Here is a 16,961-nt window from a genome sequence, read left to right on the forward strand (position 1 = left end):
ACAGCTACTCTTTAATTTCTCCTGGGCCTCTGCTCTTTTCACAGGCTCCTAAAAAGAGCAAGGGATTACGTAAGGGGCAGGTGTTTGGCTACCGTGGGAAAGCTTTATTTACATGGTTGTTATTGGAAAAGAAACCACTAATTAAAAAGACAATTACTTCGGGATTGGTGTTTTGGTTGACAATAAGAATCGATTACAATCAAAGGGCCAATGCAGTGTATGCAAAGGAAAGCACCCATGGGGGCAGAAACATATTAATTACACAGATACTTCTACATCCCCTCCAACATTTCTCCGATGAAAATAGGGACATCCCATTCCATTATGATAATTTTACTATTCATAGCCCACACATCTTATGGGGTCACTCCAGCACTGTGGGCAGCTTCCAACATATATAAAAACATAACTAAACATTAAACATTAAAAAAACTTCCCTATACAGGATTGCCTTCTGACGGCTCAGGGGGTTGGATAACTCCATACCCTCCAATATTTATTCAGTGAAAATAGGGGCATCCTAAACTAAGGAAAAGCAGGACATTCTGGGATCAAATCAGAAATGTCCCGCTTTTCCTTAGGACTTCCCTATTTTCATTGGAGACGTGTTGGAGGATAACATCTGAAGGTGGCCCTGTACAAGGAAGTTTTTTTTAAGTAGTTAAAATGTTTTATTATGTTTTTATATATGTTGGAAGCCACCCAGAATGGCTGGGGCAAACCAGTCAGATCGGCGAGGTATGAATAATAAAGTTTATGTTTATTAAATAATATTTCCCTATTTTTATTAGAGAAATGTTGGAGGGTATGCTCATGGGCAGTGCTTTCTTTCTAGAAAAATAGGTGCCGGTACTCAGTAACTGCCACACTTTTTAACAACAGAAAAGAGGTGCCCTTGAGGACCTCCTGAAAAAAGGCACAGCTCATGGGTGAGGCTGGTCTGCAAACTGATTCAAATCTCTCCCCCATTCCTGGCCAGGCTAAAGGGTACTCTTGGGAAAGGGCTCTTTCTGTTGACTTCGCCAGGACTACACCCAGAGGACTGCACACAAGAGCAGCCTGAGCCTTTCCAGTTGTGAGGATTCACTTCCGCCTCTGGTGCCTCTCGCAAGATGGCGTCTTTAGTGCCCTCGGCGCCGGCGCCCGCTGCAGCTTCAAGATGGCGCACTTCCGCCCGACCTTATCCCGCAGCGCCTTTCTCAAGAGGGCAGCGCTCCCGGAGGAGCAGCTGCAAGCGGGCGCCGTCGCGGAGCTCCGGTTCCTTAGGTACCGTAGAGCATGTGCAGAGGGCGCCACACACACACCAACGGGGGAATCTCCTAAGCAGCACACTCCAAACCGGCCACCCCCTCCCTCTCCCAGAGTCTCTCTTTTGGAAGGGCTGCTTGGAGCCTCCATGGCTCAGCGCAGTCTGCCTGCAGGCGATGGCAGGACTTCAAGAGCGGGCGGACCCAAATCTCCCTAAGTCTCCCGCTCCATGAGCACACTGCATCTGACCAGAGGCAGCCCCCATGTGCTGCAGCAGTCTACCCCACCGCCTCCATTGAGTGAGACAGGGGAGTGGGATATTTTTATTTTTAAGGCAGAATCGGCGCCTGTTTCTTATTACACCTCGAGCGCCCTTCTCGGGAGATCTCAGTGAGTGCCCTCGGGGACGTCGTAAACCCCCGAGTGAGAGGAGAGGACTCGAGGAGGGCTCGGGTGAGACAACTCTGTTCCCGGAGAATGAGGTGGGCACCCTTGCCAGAGGTGGGAAGAGGGATGGGAGACACCGACATCCTTCTTCACCGCCTCTATCCTATTCTTGGAGGGCAGGGGAAGAACCAGGTGAGGAACAACTCGTTTACTGAGAGGTAGAAAGCCTCTGGATGTGGAGGCTCCACTAAGCTTGTGTAGCTTATGCCTGTGGACAAACTTTGCTGTGCTTAGGGATACGAGTGGCATCCTCTGGCTTCTAGCACCGTGAAGGCTTGCTATAATAAACAATAAAACATGACACTATGTTCAGAAGGCATATATTTCTCTCTCTCTCCAGTATATTAATTAAAAACCCAGCCTTTAACTGATTTTGATTTAATTTTAATATGCTTGTGTTGATAAATTTATTTACATTAAAGTCAGATTTCCTTTCCAAACAATTATGTATATTTACGAGAAGCACAGCAGAAAAGAAACAAAAGCAATCTTAAGTGCTCCACACATGCTTATCAGATTGCTGCCCAGTATTGTTTTTCGTCGCATAGTTTGCCGGTTCTGTGCACATCTGAGGGATGAAAATAAAAGAAAAATACTCCACCAAGATTTCCACAATAGAAAATTAAAATTAAGTTGTCACTTAATTTTAGTTTAAATCCTGTTATCCCGAATTGTACCTTCCCCAAGAAGGCATTATTTTGAGCCATCATTCTTTTGATCAAAGAGGTGGGAAAATGTTGAAGATGAATGGTAAACCCATATGACCTGTTTAGAATTCTAGTTGCTTATACATTTTCTAGTTCATAGGCTTCAAAAGCTAACAACCACCCAGCGAAAACCCACAAGAACAGTGCTGGCCTGATACAATGCTTACAGGTAAAAGCCTGGTTAGAAAATTAGATCACTCTTTGCCATACTAAGCCCTTACGGCAGAGCTTTCTAAACTGTGTGTAGTGACATATAAGCATTTCAGCTGCAGTGTGTAGATGTGTCACATGAATGCGTTCATTTAACCTCCAGTTTGCTAGTACAGTGGTAGCTCAGATTACAAACATTTCGGGTTACAAACTCCGCTAACTCGAAAGTAGTACCTTGGGTTGAGAACTTTGCCCCAGGATGAGAATGGAAATTGCACGCCAGTGGTGTGGCAGTGGGAAGCCCCGTGAGGTTAAGAACAGTTTCAGGTTAAGAACAGACCTCTGGAATGAATTAAGTTCGTTACCCGAGGTATCATTGTAAAGCTGAATTACTGTGTCGCGAAATGATGCATGTCTAAAAAGAGTGTCACCAACATGAAAAGTTTGGAAAGCTCTGCCTTCCGGGAATTATCTTTAAACAAAAACAACACACACTTCTGAATGCAAATAGTGAATTGTCCTTTAGGTGACTGCTTCTCATGTGTCTGAACTTCAGTGTGACGTGCTTCACGCTGTAAATAAAGTTGCGCCCCATTTGTTACGAAAGAAGAAGCACATCATCAGATTTCCTCTTCACTAAAATAAAACTTTCCAAACTACAAGACAGAGATTTAATATAAGCTAGCTGCTGCTGATGCTTTTTAAATCAAAACGGGGATTGAATTACAACCAAAAGTTACACCTGGAGGAGAGGTGGGAAAGGGGCTGGCCAAGGTTCCCATGGGGTCCAGGAGCTTAGCTCAGGCCCTGGTTCAGGCCCTGATTCATATGAAGATAAGCCTAAAGGAGAAAGTTCATCTGAGTCACGTGCAGAGTGCTTTTTCTTCACCACTGAGTAAGGAAAGACAGTCCCGTGGATTGCAGGGGGTGGGAAGTATGGCATGGCTAAGGGAGCAGCTTCTTTTCATCCCATCTCAGAGGGATGTAGAATCTTGCGCAGCATCGCTGCCCTCTAGCCCCACCACTGCCCCCTTGGTGCCCAGGGGGCATGGGTAGCTCTTTCCCTCCTCAGGACTCGGGAACTCTTGGTAGTAACGGATCCTATGTTGCTGGTGCTGCTGCTGGTAGTAGTGAGGGAGGCCCCGGCCTGCTCCGTTCCCCTCTGTGGCACCAGCTAAGCGGAAGCCTTCCAACCTGCCCGCTTTGGGTGGTTCATTCCCCCGGCGGCTCTTCTGCAGCAACCCGTCAAGCATTTTTTGGGCCGACTGGTAATCCAGGTGGGGTCCTCCTGATGTCTTCTCCACCAAGCCAGGGCTCCAGGAGACCTCGCCATCCTCAGAGCTCTCAGAGCTGCTCATTTCTGGCACCATCTCCTCAAGCTTCCCACTGGGCGGCGGGTTGGTGGGGGAAGGCAGGTGGGCTGCTTCAAAGACCTCTGGCTGCAGTGTGGGCAAGGCTGGGAAATGGCTGCTGGGCCCCGGCGGGGCCACCAGGGCCTCCTGCCTCAAATATAGGAAGCGCGGGGCTGGGAGGGGGCAAAGCGGGGCTGCTTCCTCCTCCCCGCTGCACTCGCTTTCTGTCGAATTCGTGTCTTGCGTTGAGAACGTGGTGGACTTCTGCTTCCAGGGGATGAAGGCTGTGGCCCGGGTATGGCTCTTGCTGTGTCTCTTTAGCCCTTCTGGGGACGGTGCCACCAGGGCCGCCTCGTACTTCAGCAGGAGGCTCCTCTCCTCGCTAGGCCCGGCTGCTGTGTCCGATTCGGAGCTGCAGCCCAGCTTGCTGGTTTCAGTGGCTGAGTCGGACTGGTTCGGGGTGGTTTGCGTATCAGAGGCGCCATCCATGAAAGCAGGAGGGGGCGCGACATCCAGAATGTGCAGAGAGCAGAGGCTGTCGGAGGGAGACTCATCCTTCCCACTGCGCCGCTGCTTTTCCAGGCTGGGCTTTGCCAGCAGCCCTGAGATCTGTGAGTGGAGAGAGAGCAAAGACCATTCGGACCATTTAGGACCCAAAAAAACCCCAGCAGCTCTTGTAGCTTGAGGATATGCTATAAATATGTTTGCCCCTGTAAAGTGGAACAGATTTGGAGGAGAGCGGTTTATGCACATTCAAGATGTGTACAACCGTGTATAAACGCATCACGCTGAATCCTGAAGTCACTGAAATATCACTAAAAGGGTGGGATAGGGATGGAGTGGTTTGTTTGTGGGGTTTTTCAATGGGTTTCAATTATATGTGATTTCACAGATGTGTGTAGTGCCTTGGAACGTAAGGCCTGCATAAACAGGGAGCTGCCTGTATGGAAAATGAGGAAAAGTTGAAGCAACTGGATAAGAGAAGACTGGGGCAACAATAGCAATGGCAAATATTGGAAGGGCTCTTGCCAGCAGCGCCATCACACACAGCAGTGGGGAAAGGCTGCTTCTTTTCTCCGCTGCCCCAGAGAGAGGGCAGGACTAGATCTAAGGAGGTTTCAAAAGAGGAGCAAGAGGGCAGTAGGAGAAACCTCTTGATGGATAAGTGAGATCAACCTAACCTGGGGGGTGCTGGGCTCTCCTCCTTTAGAGGTCTTGAAGTAGAATTTCAAGAGCCTTTTGCTAGGAATGGTCTTGCACTCTGAATTTCCCCCCTTGAGTAGTGGGGCAGAGGAAATTGGAGCTCCCGTGATTCAAGTTCTCCTCCATTATTCTGTTGTTATACCTTTCTCTCCTCACCCCCCCCCCCAAAAAAAGTATGTTGATCAAAGTACTCACGTTAATTTTCTCCAAGGTGCAAATTGTGTTTTGGGCACTGATCAGCCTCTCCAGCAACTCATTGATCCTCTGGTTCAAAGTTTGCTTTTCTTCAGCCATGCTCTGAGCCTGTTGTGAGGAAAGCATGGGGCGGGGAGGCAAGTCAGCAAAGGAGGCCAGAAAGAGAGAGAGACAGAGAGAGCAGCAGGGCATAATAATACAAGTAGAATACACTCTAACTGGTGTTGCAAAGTGTAACTTAATTAAATAAGTACGGTAATTTAAGTACGTTTCTTGCGACAAGCCTAGGGGCCAGTTACTGTATGCAGAGGGATGCAGAGGGAATAAAATATAATAATAAAAAAGCAAAAACAGCTATGTATTTAAACATATTGGGGTGGATCCATCTAGAATAGACCCACAAAGATAAATGGGCCTAAGTGAGTCTTGCTGTGCATCTACTTCAGTGGGGCTCAATGTTGTCTTCTCTTTTTACAACCTTATTCATAGGGCACCGGGTTGTGCTCTGAACTTACTGGTTCCAGAATAAGAAGAAAAAAAGCTCCGCTTTTCAGATCCATTAGTTTGACCATATAACTCGTCTCCCATACTTTTAGGAGCTGCTACTCTAAAGAGGCAGGGTGGTGAGAATCTTTTTCTCACTAACAGCTGGACGTGTGGCTGCTAAAAAAGGACCATCATCTTGATAACTTCATGCATGTTTTGACATAGCACAGCGGTATAGTTCCCAGCGGCGATGTATTTTTGCTTTTTGCCAGTATGTATAATATAATGGCGAGAACCAAATTTATTCATTCGGTTTTTTAACGTTTCCCTTACAATAATCTGAAGTCTGTCTTCCAGCAGCTGGTTCGTGAGGCGTGTGTTGGAATAGTCTTCCTGAAGCCTGAAAGGAAGGAAATACAGTCATGACAGCAAAAACTCTGAGCCAAAGTCCTGCACAAAATTACTCTACATATTAATATATCAATTGGTTGCATTAATCCAATTGAAGCATCTTTTGCTCCTCCCCCAAAGGGCGGGGCTTTGAGAGCAAACTCCTCCCCGCCACATGCAGGTTGGCCTGGAAAAAGCTCTTCCACAAATCCTGAATACAGGATGAGCCCTGACCGCCGTGCTTTTGACACGTCACCTGCTGAATTTTTCTTTTAGAGCGTCCAGCTCGTCCCAGGTTTTCTGCAGGTCTCGCTGAGCTGTTCTGGGTTTGGCATCTGCTTCCTCCTTCTGCGCTGGGGATGCTGGCTCCTGCTCCTGTGAGGGCCTGTAATGACAGTAGGGAGTGTGTACATGAGATGGAGAAGCAATTCTAGCAAACAGCAGCAGAGGATCAAAATCTCTGCAGGTGGTAGGTGGTTTGTTACCTGTAGCTGCAGTGTCTTAGGCAAGCAGCAGCAGCAGCAGCAGCAGCAAGAAAGGGAGCAGCAGCCAGGGCAACCGCAAAGCAGGTAGAACTTTTACCACTGGCTCCCTGCTTTGCTACTGCTGCCCCATGAAGGGAGAGGATAGGTGCTGGAAGATGGTCCCTGGAGGAAGACCCTGGGTCAACTAACTGCTGATTTGCATACTCACACAGGTTGTTCTGCCTCTGCCAGCAGCTCCTGGAGATAAAAAAATAAATAAAATTAATCTCCATACTTTCATTTTTAAATTATTCTTTAAAGCAAAGATACTACCACTTAAGATTGTGACAACAGGTTTAAACACACACACCTACCAACTCCAGAAACATTTTCCTATGCATTAGAGGAGAAATAGGATTGCATCTTCCCAACTTGGACAAGCCCTGCCCCAAATCTGGGAACTCTGGGACCAATGAGCCAACGTTATAGAGTGGTTATCCAATACAGCTACATGCAGAATACTGATTGCTTCACATCAAAAAGGATATTGCAGAGACCTTTATGATTTTTAAAGTCTCCATCATGTTCCCCTATCTGTAGTCTTCTCTTCCTCATCCCCCACCCAAAAAATTAGCCTTTCACAAATGGGTCTTCCTGAAACCCCCTAATCATTTTAGTCACCCATTTCTGCACCTTCCCAAGTATTCATTTTGGGATGCGATGGCTAGACCTGGGCACCATATTCCAAGTGCGGCCTCCCCATAGGTTTATGAAAAGGGATCAGAACATAGCCGGGTAAGGCCACGTGCCATTAAAGGTTTGTGCTCTCTAGTTAGCCAAATGAAAAACATAGTGTGTGGCCTTTGAAAATGCACAGGAAATACAAGTTCAAGTCCCTCCTAAATTGTGCGGCTCGACCTCAGGTTATCAGACCCTGTGGCCTGACTGAACATGTACAGAGTGCTTTTCCATCATTGAGATTTAATGGGCCGCCTAGAAGGTGTGAGCCTTTGGCATCTCACCTGGGTTTTATTAATGGTGTGGGGCAGCAGGTTGGCAGGGAAAGGCACTCCGAAGAGGAAACCCCACAGGCCCCTGCCAGGCCCCCATACCTTGCTGTTGTGCATCCTCTTCTTCGCGGCTACCCCCTCGTGCTCTTCCAGGAGGTTGGCTTTCTCGGCTGTCCCTCCTCCGGTGGGAAGGCCCTTCTCTGCTTTCTTGAGGGGCTGTTCCAGCCTCTTGGCCTCCTGCCCGTGTCCACCTTTGGCCTCGCTGGGCTTCTTCGGCCGCTTGGCTGCCTCTCCTGGCAGCTTAGGCAAACTCCCCAGCTTAGCTGGCAAGTGAGCGAAGGGCGCCAGTTCCGGACTGGTACTGGCCTCATCTGTGGCCCTGCCAAAGGCCAGGCTGGCTTGGGGTCGGCTGTGGGGGCTGGGAAGGGCGTCCGCCTTGGCCTCGGCCTGCCCCGTCCTCCTCCTTGCCGCTGCCTCTGCTTTCGCCTCAGCCATCTCCAGCAAGGACCCTGGGGAGCTGCCTTTGCTGCTGGAGCCTTTCGAGTCTGACCCGTCGGTGCTGGGGGCCTTGCTGGCCAGGGAGGGCTCTGGGGGCTTCCAGCCCAGCGAACTGAGGCTGGAGGGGCTCATCACCTGCTGGGTGATCTCGTTCAGGAACTCTGAGAAGCGGAGCTTCTCCTCCACCAGCTTCATCCTTTCCGTGACGGGGGGCTTTTTGGGGGCGCTCAGATCCAAGCTGTTTGGGGGCTGCTTCTCCCTCTGGAGAGGCCTAGCAGGCCCGGGGGCAGACGGAGGCTCCTTCCCTACGGACCGCACAGTGATGGTTTCAATGGACTTGGCCTTCCGCAGCCAGTCACCACCAGCCACCGCCCCGTTTTTCAAGATGCCTTTGCTTGGCGCTGCAGCCCCGGTGTAGTGGGGCTGTCGCGGGGCCAGGATTTCCGCCTGCTCGCTGAAGGCGAGGCTGCGCTCCAGGCTGGCGGCCTTGTAGAGGTGTCTGTCCACTCCGTCGGGTTGGCCAGGCTGCGACTGCAGGCCGTGGCGGTTGCCCAGCCAGTCAGCACTCTTGCTCTGTCCTTTCCTCAAGCGGCTGAAGGAGCCGGGAGCTTCCTCCTCCTCGAACTCCGCCATTTCTTCTTCCCGACTGCGGCGGAAGGCCCTGGCTTCTCCTGAAAGGTCCACGCAGGACTGCGAGTGCTGGGGGTGGTAGCGTGAGCTGGTCAGCAAGAAGGCCTCTTTGTCCAGGCTGGCTTCAGAGGACCACGAGGCCGAGCTGGAGGCTGAGGAGGAGGCCGAGGTGGAAGAGGCCGAGGATGACGAGAGCGTGGAGAAGTGGCCGCTCCGGCTCTCGGCCCACTGCTGGTGGCAGCTGCTGCAGTCCCTGAGCCCCAAGTCGGTGGAGGAAGAGGAGGAGGCCCTCTTGTTCTCCTTGGTCTGCTGGACAGGTGTGAAGAACTTTTCCATGACCTGCAGCTTCCCAGCCGGAACGTCTCCGTTGCTGCCCTTGTCGCCCTCCCAGTGGACTGGGGAGAACAGCCCGGCTTCCTCTTGGGCTCTCTTGTAGGACTTTCGGCGGATGGCTGAGGCGCTCATCCTGGAGAACTGGGCTCCGCTGGGCTCACTCTGTTGCACCAACTGCCAAGTCTCTCCCTGCCTGATATGATTATTTAACCACCCTGCCTAGCTCAGTGGAGCAGAAGTGGGAAATGTCAATATGATGGGCACTGGAGCATCTCATCAAGCAGAGAAGCAGGCTGAGCTGTTGTGACATATGCTTTGCCTCACCCCTCTCCCGCCCTGCTCATAGATTCATGGAATCATAGCTAAACAAGATTATTACCTACCACATAAGACAGACCTTCCAAATGTCCCTATTTTCCAGGGACAGTCCCAGATTTACAGAAGCTGTCCGTTTCTGATTTGATCCCAGAATGTCCCACTTTGCCTTTGAGAAATATTGGAGGGTATAAGGGGCCTTGGGTGGGTACAGGGCCTGCCAGAAATGCACGTGCTGGGGTGGCCTTTCTCTGTTGGCCAGCTATGGTAACTACTTCCAGTTCCTATCCACTGGCCTGGGAGAACGAGACATTGGCCAGCACTCTGGCTGCCCCACAGCAGGATCCTGGGCCCCATATGCCACCCCAACATTATGTCTGTAAATAACCTTATGGTCTTGTTTTACTAATCTCTGCTTCTGTGTGTCATCTTTGGCACTTGGTCGCTGAGGAATAGATTTTGGAGCCAATGCCTTAAGTCCAGCTCATCATAGGCAAGGATGAGCAACAAGGATGTTCAGCTGCTGTGAAACCACTGCGCCGGCTTTCTGTATCTCAGCTGAAGTTTGCACAAGGCTTAGCCTGTAACAGCACACACCAGCACACAGACTGGCCATTTAGACACAGAAAATCAACAGTGATTATTTATTTTTTTTAAAGCAACCAGTGGCACCCATTCCTGCACACTATTGTTGTGAGAGGGGATTATGGTACACGTGAGAGACTGCCGGAGGAACGATCTAGGCTCAGCCAAGCCAACGAAGCACCCAAAAGCACCAGTACATAAATATGTGTATACCCGAGAGCGCTTTTCCTGGCCTCTAAGCTACTGTATTAATACAATATTGATGCATTGCGGCATGTGAGGAGGGAGTACAATCCCGTAATTAAATGTTGGAGTTATTTGATGCCACATTTATGTATCACCCTTAGACATTTACAGAGCAAACTTTCTGCAGTCTTGGTTGAGACATTTGCCATCAGCATGACTTTCAGGTCTTCTCCAAGGGTTAAGACTGCCTCCTGCAATAACCCCCTGGAGGCAACTCGGAAAGCTTTAAGCCAAGCAGGAGCTCCCCCCCGCCTCTTGTCGCCAGCAATAAGCAAAGATCGATAGTGCGGCTCTTCTGCCCTCGAGCAGTGACACTGGCAAGGTCACACGTGGCCTTGCTATGTGGTTGCTCCTCTGTGACTGGCAGGAACTCAATGGGTAGCAAAGACGCAGAGCAGGTTAAAGCCAAAGAGAAATTACTGTAATCTGTACGGCAGCACCCAATGGCCAGAGCTCTCCCTTTCCCCTAACTGCTCCATCCATTGAAACAGCACCGTTTGCAGGATTTATCAATTAGTATGACAAATCCAACATCCAGGAGAGGAAGCTCTCTCAGGTCCTGTTTGGCAATTTTAGACATTTCACAAAAATGCTTCTCACAACTTAGTCAACAGCTAAGCCCACCCTATGTAGATGCCAGGATCTTGATCCACCCCTTGTCTATTGGTGGGGCAACAGGGGAAGCATTTATAGGTAGCTGCTCTCCAGTATCTCAGATTTATCATGATTTAAAAGTCATTTATTATGGACACATCAATATAAACACTCTGGACAAGACCAGCCAGCAGAACTACAAAGGAAAACCAGGAAAGGATGAACATGAAAGTATTTTTTTTTTATTAAACATATTATTGCTATAAAATGTTTTGAACCCAAACACGGCACGCTTCCCTCACTGCCCAACCCTCCCAGTAATTTGTGCTTTCTTTCTGCTAGCTTATACAACACACTGCGTCACCATGAAGAAACTCTCCAAACCAACCAATGGAGCAGGTGTACATGGGGGAGTTCTTTTTCCAACAGGGAAATGTCAGCATGAAGTGAGGGGATGCCCATTAATCCTTCTGTACTTACTCTTGAACAAGTGCACTGAGAAACAGAAACACAGCCAGAGAAAACCAGTGAAAGAGCCTCAGGCAACCACCCCGCCTCACCATTAACAAGTACATGATAAGAATTACCAACCATGGATTAATGTCACTTTGTTGGTGACATTTCACTGCAAAAAAAATAGTAATAAAATGTATCGCCCCTAAAAATCAAGAAGAGTTGGTATTTCACTCTATGCTCCAAAGTAGGAATTACAAATATCTAGAGTCTAGAAAGCCAACACAGAATATATATGTTTTTTAGAAAAACCCACTGAATTTAAAAATACAGCAATGTTCTGGTGGTGCAATGATACCTTAGCACATTTTGAATAGTCCAAGTAATTATTATTTACCTGCCAACCTATGAAGAAAAGGATAAACAGCCTTTTAAAATACAGAATGAAAACAGAATGAACATAGGCAGATCATGCAGATGTGATGTTTCAAATGCACAAGACAGGCTATTTTGCAAGCATTACATGGGATGCAGCCAAAAGCTGTCGCCCTTGCCTCTGCCAGTGTCAGAACTCAAGGGAAAGCCATCACCCAGCAGCTGGACCTGTACAACATCATTATCCAGTTTGCAATTTGCCACCAAGTCCACCTGGCAGCAAAGAGATGTACTGCTTTCTGGGTTTGGAGAACCGGAAGAGCTCCACAGGACAAGCCCAAAATCTGTGAACAAAGAGCACTCAAGGAGCAGACAGGCAGCGCTCCAGTGAAAGAGGAGCCTTTATTCCACAAGGAGGTCGAATCTCTCTGCTTCTTCAAACTCCGCGTTCATCTGGGCTGCCCATTCATCCAGCTGTGATACCTGAAAAGGAACAGAGAGGCTTCAGCTAAAAGGGTGGCTCCACTTTGGTGATCCTACAAAATAAGAGTCAGTGGTGTCCAAACTTTTTTCAAAGAGGGCCAGATTTGATGAAGTGAAGGGCCGTGAGGGCTTGAAGTTGTTGAGCTTTTTTTAGGGTTGGAATTGTTGATCCTTTTTTTTATGATTGAAGCTGTTGAGATTTTTAAAGGATTTTACCCCAGGAAATAAACTGCCACACGGGCCGGATATTAGGTCCCTGAAACAGACTTTGGACATGCCTGGTCTTGGGGCAGCAAAATGCCAGAAAGGCCAACAGTTTAGCAGCACAAAAGCGCTAAAGGGAGAAATGAGATTCTGCGCTCTAGAGAGTTAAGCGTATTTGAAATGTATCCCTTAATGTATGAACTGTGTGTGGTTAAAAAAAAGATTCAAATATTATAAAAATTAAGCAAACCTATGTTATTGTTTATGCATATTATAGGGCCCTGTGGAACTGTGCTTGTCACCCTTTTTTGAAAATAGGAAGCTGTACTTGTTAAAATCCCAAAATTCCCTGCCAAGGTGACCCAAGTTCTGAGACAAGTAAGACTGAACTCTACCACTGGAAGGGCTCTGCAAATTAAGAACATGAGCCTACAATTATTCTGTTAGATATGGGGATGGGAAAACATCTAAGCAGGGTGCTAACCATTGGGCAATGCTGCTCAGTAGAAGCAGCTTTCAAGGCCTTAGCAAATATGGCCAACCGTTTCCTGTCTCCACACACGTGCCCTTCAGGCAATGTTTGAAATTCCCCAGGTGTTTTGCGACTGGCATGTGTCCAATTGCAACGGTGGAAATCTCAGGATGCCAGGTTGGCGACTGACATCTCCCATCAGGATGGCTCTTCAGCTTTCTTAAGCAGGTAAGCAGAAGAGCTTTTTTTATTGCATTTACACTCCACCTTTCCCCCTGAAGGAGTACAAGGTTCACCCACCCCTAGTGAATTCCTACAATGACCTTGTGATGTAGATTAAGAAGCTATGACTGGTCCAAGGTCACCTAGTGAGCTTCATGACTGAGTGGGGATTTGAACCCTGACCTCCCAGGTCCTAGTCTGACACTCTAACCACTACACTACCATGGCTTCCTACAGCACTTTTGCTCTGGGGCAGCTATATAAATTAAGTCAGTGAATAAATATGGGGAAAACAAAATGTCACTCAGAGAAGGATCTGAAATATTTTCCTTGAAACTTGAATTTGTTTTATTCTTGATTTTTTATTTGGTATTTTAGTGCGTTGTAAACTGCTGAGGTTTTTTCTTTGAAATATAAAGCAGTATAGAAATGAATAATAACAAATTTCACTGGGGTGGGAGGGAAAGATGCCTAGACATTCCACTGTGGCAACTATAACCTAGATTTAAGGTGCCATTTAGGGATTAGCTTATATATCTGAGTTTCTAACATTGCTTCCTGGATTGTCAGGATGTGGCCATTTCTAGCCCTCCATGGTGCAACTTCAATAGCAAATAACTAGATATAGCACTTTAAAGTGCTCGATAAGGCTTCCTGTGCATTATTTAGTTGAGATCCTTACAACAAGACCATGTTACACTTTTCACAGGTGTAGGGAAATATTTTTCAGCCACAGGGCCAGATCTTTATCTCTCCAATCCTTGGGAAGCCCAATTTGACAGATGGTTGGGGACCCCCACATGTCCATCACTTGACACTGCAGTGATGTTAGGTGACTCTTTTCTTTTCAGCAGTGGAGCCCCAGGAACCCAGTTGGTGCAGACTTTAATGTCCATGTTTATGTCCCCCTTTCATGCTTCCCACACTCCGTCTGAAATGTTATACTTACATCAAATTGTGGCATCTTCTTCTTCCTTCGTTTTTCCCTGACAAATGAGATACCTGGGATGTCTGTGTCTCTCTCATTGATGGCTCCAGGTTCTGCCACTGTTGACTTCTGGGGAACAGCTGTGTTCACAGGAGAGATGTTGGCGAGCTCACCTGGAACCAGAAGCTTATCAAAGCCAAAAAGTGTTTGCCGCTTGAATGGGCCATGGGTAGGTGTGGAAGTGTCCGACAGGCCGGAGCTGGGAGACTCTTGTCGCCTCCCCAGGAAACTGTGGCTTAAGGGGTTCTCCAGGCGGCTGTAAGACCGGCGTACTCTTTTTGGCCTGGCCAGTTCTTGCTCGTCATCAGCACTGACTGGGGGCAGGAGGTCAGTCCCTGCCGGTAAGGCCTTGGCCTCAGGATGCAAAGAGCTGTGCAGGGGAGAAGGCTTCAGTTCCACCTTGGCATTACTTTCAACCTCTGTAGTTCTCAGAGGAATGTTTTCAACCTCTGTGGCTCTCAGAGGAATGTTTTCCTTGTCTTCTTTTAAGGAATTCTGTAAGAGACGATGCAAGCTTAACCTTCAATAGGAAAGGCTTCTGCAGGTGACAGACTTAGCACTCTATTCTGAATAATGCTGGAAAGAGTACTCCAGCAAGAATGCCAAATGATTCACTAATTTCAGCTGATTAACTACCTGCCTTGGAACAAATTAAGGCTATTTGCATATAGCCAAAGTAACAATGTTATGCACCTTTCAGATATCAAATACAGTATATCCATATTCATTTGTAAATTAACAACCCATCACATTGCAAGTTGGGATCATCTTTAAATAGCTCTTTTTTCATTTCCTTGTGCAGCGACACACCAGAATCAAAGAGGCTTAAAATAATAATTATAATAGGAACAAGTGTGTCCGTCATTTACAGCATCCCTGCTCCAACATTGGCAAGTTAAAGTTCACAGCCCTGATGGAAAGGCATGGCCTTTCTGTTAACCACAGAACCTGGTGCTTGAGACTTACCCTTGGACTCCGACGAGGAATTAAGGCTGTTTCTTTTATCTGGTTTGGAAAAAGGAAAAGAAAACCCAAATGAAAATGCATTCTGCTGCCAGAACTGCTGCTCCTGTGGATCATGCCGTCTGAAGTGGTTGCCTCCCTGCTTCAGAGGGAGAGCAATCTCATCCAGAACAGGTAACAGAACTATTTCTTAGACATGGAACCATTCCTCCACGGTGCATCTTTCTTGCCAGGATTCAGATTCAGTTAACTGGCCCAGACCAACACTGCATTCAGGGTTTGATCCAGGGTCTGTATGACCCCTCCTGATCTTCAAATTAAGGTGGATGCACTATAGCATTAAAATTTTGCCAGTATTTGGATTTACTTGTTCTTTAAGAGCAAAGTGTAGATGAAAAGAAGAAGTGGTGAGCAGGTGTGAAGGGCAGAGTATCACACAACTACAAGCAGCAGGGAAATTTTTTGGTGGTAGCAGCTTTTCCAACCTCCATCAGAAGCTCCAGATGTCTTCTTTCAGTACAATTCTTCAAAAGATGTTGAGTTAGAGTCCAATTCTTAGAGCAACCAGTTAACTACTAAGAAAATTTGTGAATTTCAAAACAGGAAACTTGATTTAACTATCTTTGCATCTGGTCACCCTAAAGAGTGGCATGTAAGCACAAAAAATTAATCTGAAGGGGATATGTTGCAGTTTGGGCTCTAAACTGGGTCCTGGGTGCAAAGAGGCTAAAGGTCAGGGTGGAGAGAGAAAATCCATGGATGGCTCTCTCTGCACTAGTGGAAAATGGCAAAAGGCCTCTGAAACTCTACGTACCTGCCGATTTCGTGGCATGATCTTTTTCACAGTGACCGGCCGCATTGCAAATGGTCCAGATGTCTGTGGAGAAGACAAGTAACAATTGGCGTGAGTGTTGAAAGGGAACCTTAGTAGAAAGTGTTATGCTCCTTCTGTCCAAAAGAACCCCAACACAAGCCTTTTGCTAACAATTCCCTAGGCACATCAGATGTCAAAAAAGCACATTGGTAGCAGAAGCAGTCAAAGTTCAAGCAGGAGGAGCGCACCCAGGGAAAACACACAGGCTGAGGCGTTTCCTGCCCTGATCGCAGCCTGGGCAGGAAAACAGGAGAAACGTTTCCACCCACCAGTTTGCCGCCTGGCACTTTGCTCGCCCCCGGGCTCGGCTTCCCCTGCGACACGGGCTGAGCTGAGGGCGACGCGATCCTCTCCGACCGGCGCCGCCGCGAGGGAGATGCAGCATCAGCATTAACAGCACCTGCGAGAAAGGGACCGAGAGAGAGGGGCGCTCAGCAGGGGGATCCGCCAAGATCTCCCGCGATCCCCCTGGGCAGCCGCTCTGGATGTTGCTCGTTCCCGCCGCCGCACCAGCAGCGGCCACCCCAGGCGGGCTGGGCTCGGGCAAGACAGACGCACGTCCTGGGGGCAGGATCCCAGGCGGGGCCCCTTCGTGCGCAGCCAGGCCGCCAGCCAACGAGACCCCTCAGCCGAGGGGGCCTGAAGGTCGCCGCAAAGGGAGGGAAGAGCGGGGCTTGGGGCGCTGAAGGAGAGACGGAAACGGCCTGACCGACTGCCGCCCCCCACAAAACGATCCTCCGCCAAATGGGCGCCTCTTCCTCTCTTTGCCCCCACCGCCCCTGCTGATAACGGCCCTCTGGTAACGTGACCTCTCCCCGCTCACCTGCCCGGGCCTCCCCAGCGGAGCGAGCCCTCCTGGGCCCTGCGCGGCCTCCTCCCGCCATTGCGGCCTGCGGGCGGCTTCGCTTCAAGATCCTCTTCGCCGTTGAATTCGCCCGCCACCGCTTCGGCGGAAGTAGCGTAAGGGAAGAGGCGCGGCAAGGGAAACGAGTCGCCGCTCTAGCGCCATCTTGGGAGAGACCGCCGCGGCCGCCCCTCGCAGAGCTCTCGCGAGGTTAGCGCCGCTCGCGTGAC

The 16,961-nt window shown here is 48.8% G+C and overlaps 2 protein-coding genes across 2 annotated transcripts; both read right to left on the reverse strand.

Annotated features, from left to right (window-relative positions):
• Window positions 1–2,063: 2,063 nt before the first annotated feature.
• Window positions 2,064–9,245, reverse strand: LOC310667166 (uncharacterized protein; the record flags this gene model as incomplete). Its single annotated transcript, XM_083418890.1, has 6 exons — window positions 2,064–4,513; window positions 5,303–5,410; window positions 6,122–6,188; window positions 6,435–6,563; window positions 6,872–6,900; window positions 7,755–9,245. The coding sequence occupies 6 exons, from the start codon at window positions 9,243–9,245 to the stop codon at window positions 3,527–3,529; spliced, it is 2,811 nt and encodes a 936-aa protein (XP_083275016.1). The 3' UTR covers window positions 2,064–3,526.
• A 1,828-nt stretch (window positions 9,246–11,073) lies between these two features.
• Window positions 11,074–16,942, reverse strand: CDCA5 (cell division cycle associated 5). Its single transcript, XM_083416966.1, has 6 exons — window positions 16,711–16,942; window positions 16,157–16,287; window positions 15,828–15,890; window positions 15,017–15,055; window positions 14,012–14,545; window positions 11,074–12,164 (listed from the first exon to the last, which is right to left on the reverse strand). Exons 1-6 carry the CDS (start codon window positions 16,769–16,771, stop codon window positions 12,084–12,086), a joined length of 909 nt encoding a protein of 302 aa, XP_083273092.1. The 5' UTR covers window positions 16,772–16,942; the 3' UTR covers window positions 11,074–12,083.
• Window positions 16,943–16,961: the final 19 nt, after the last annotated feature.

This window comes from Podarcis tiliguerta, assembly GCF_965153285.1.
Source record: "Podarcis tiliguerta genome assembly, chromosome: 16".
Classification (NCBI taxonomy): Eukaryota; Metazoa; Chordata; class Lepidosauria; order Squamata; family Lacertidae; genus Podarcis; species Podarcis tiliguerta.

Bases quoted from the DNA above. Each gene is read 5' to 3' on its own strand.
- CDCA5 (XM_083416966.1), bottom strand. From the start codon at position 16,771: ATGGCGGGAGGAGGCCGCGCAGGGCCCAGGAGGGCTCGCTCCGCTGGG. The intron at 15,056-15,827 runs GTACGTAGAGTT...TTTCCAAACCAG, and splicing joins TCATGCCACGAAATCGGCAG to ATAAAAGAAACAGCCTTAAT. The intron at 12,165-14,011 runs GTAAGTATAACA...GTTCCTTTTCAG, and splicing joins AGAAGATGCCACAATTTGAT to GTATCACAGCTGGATGAATG.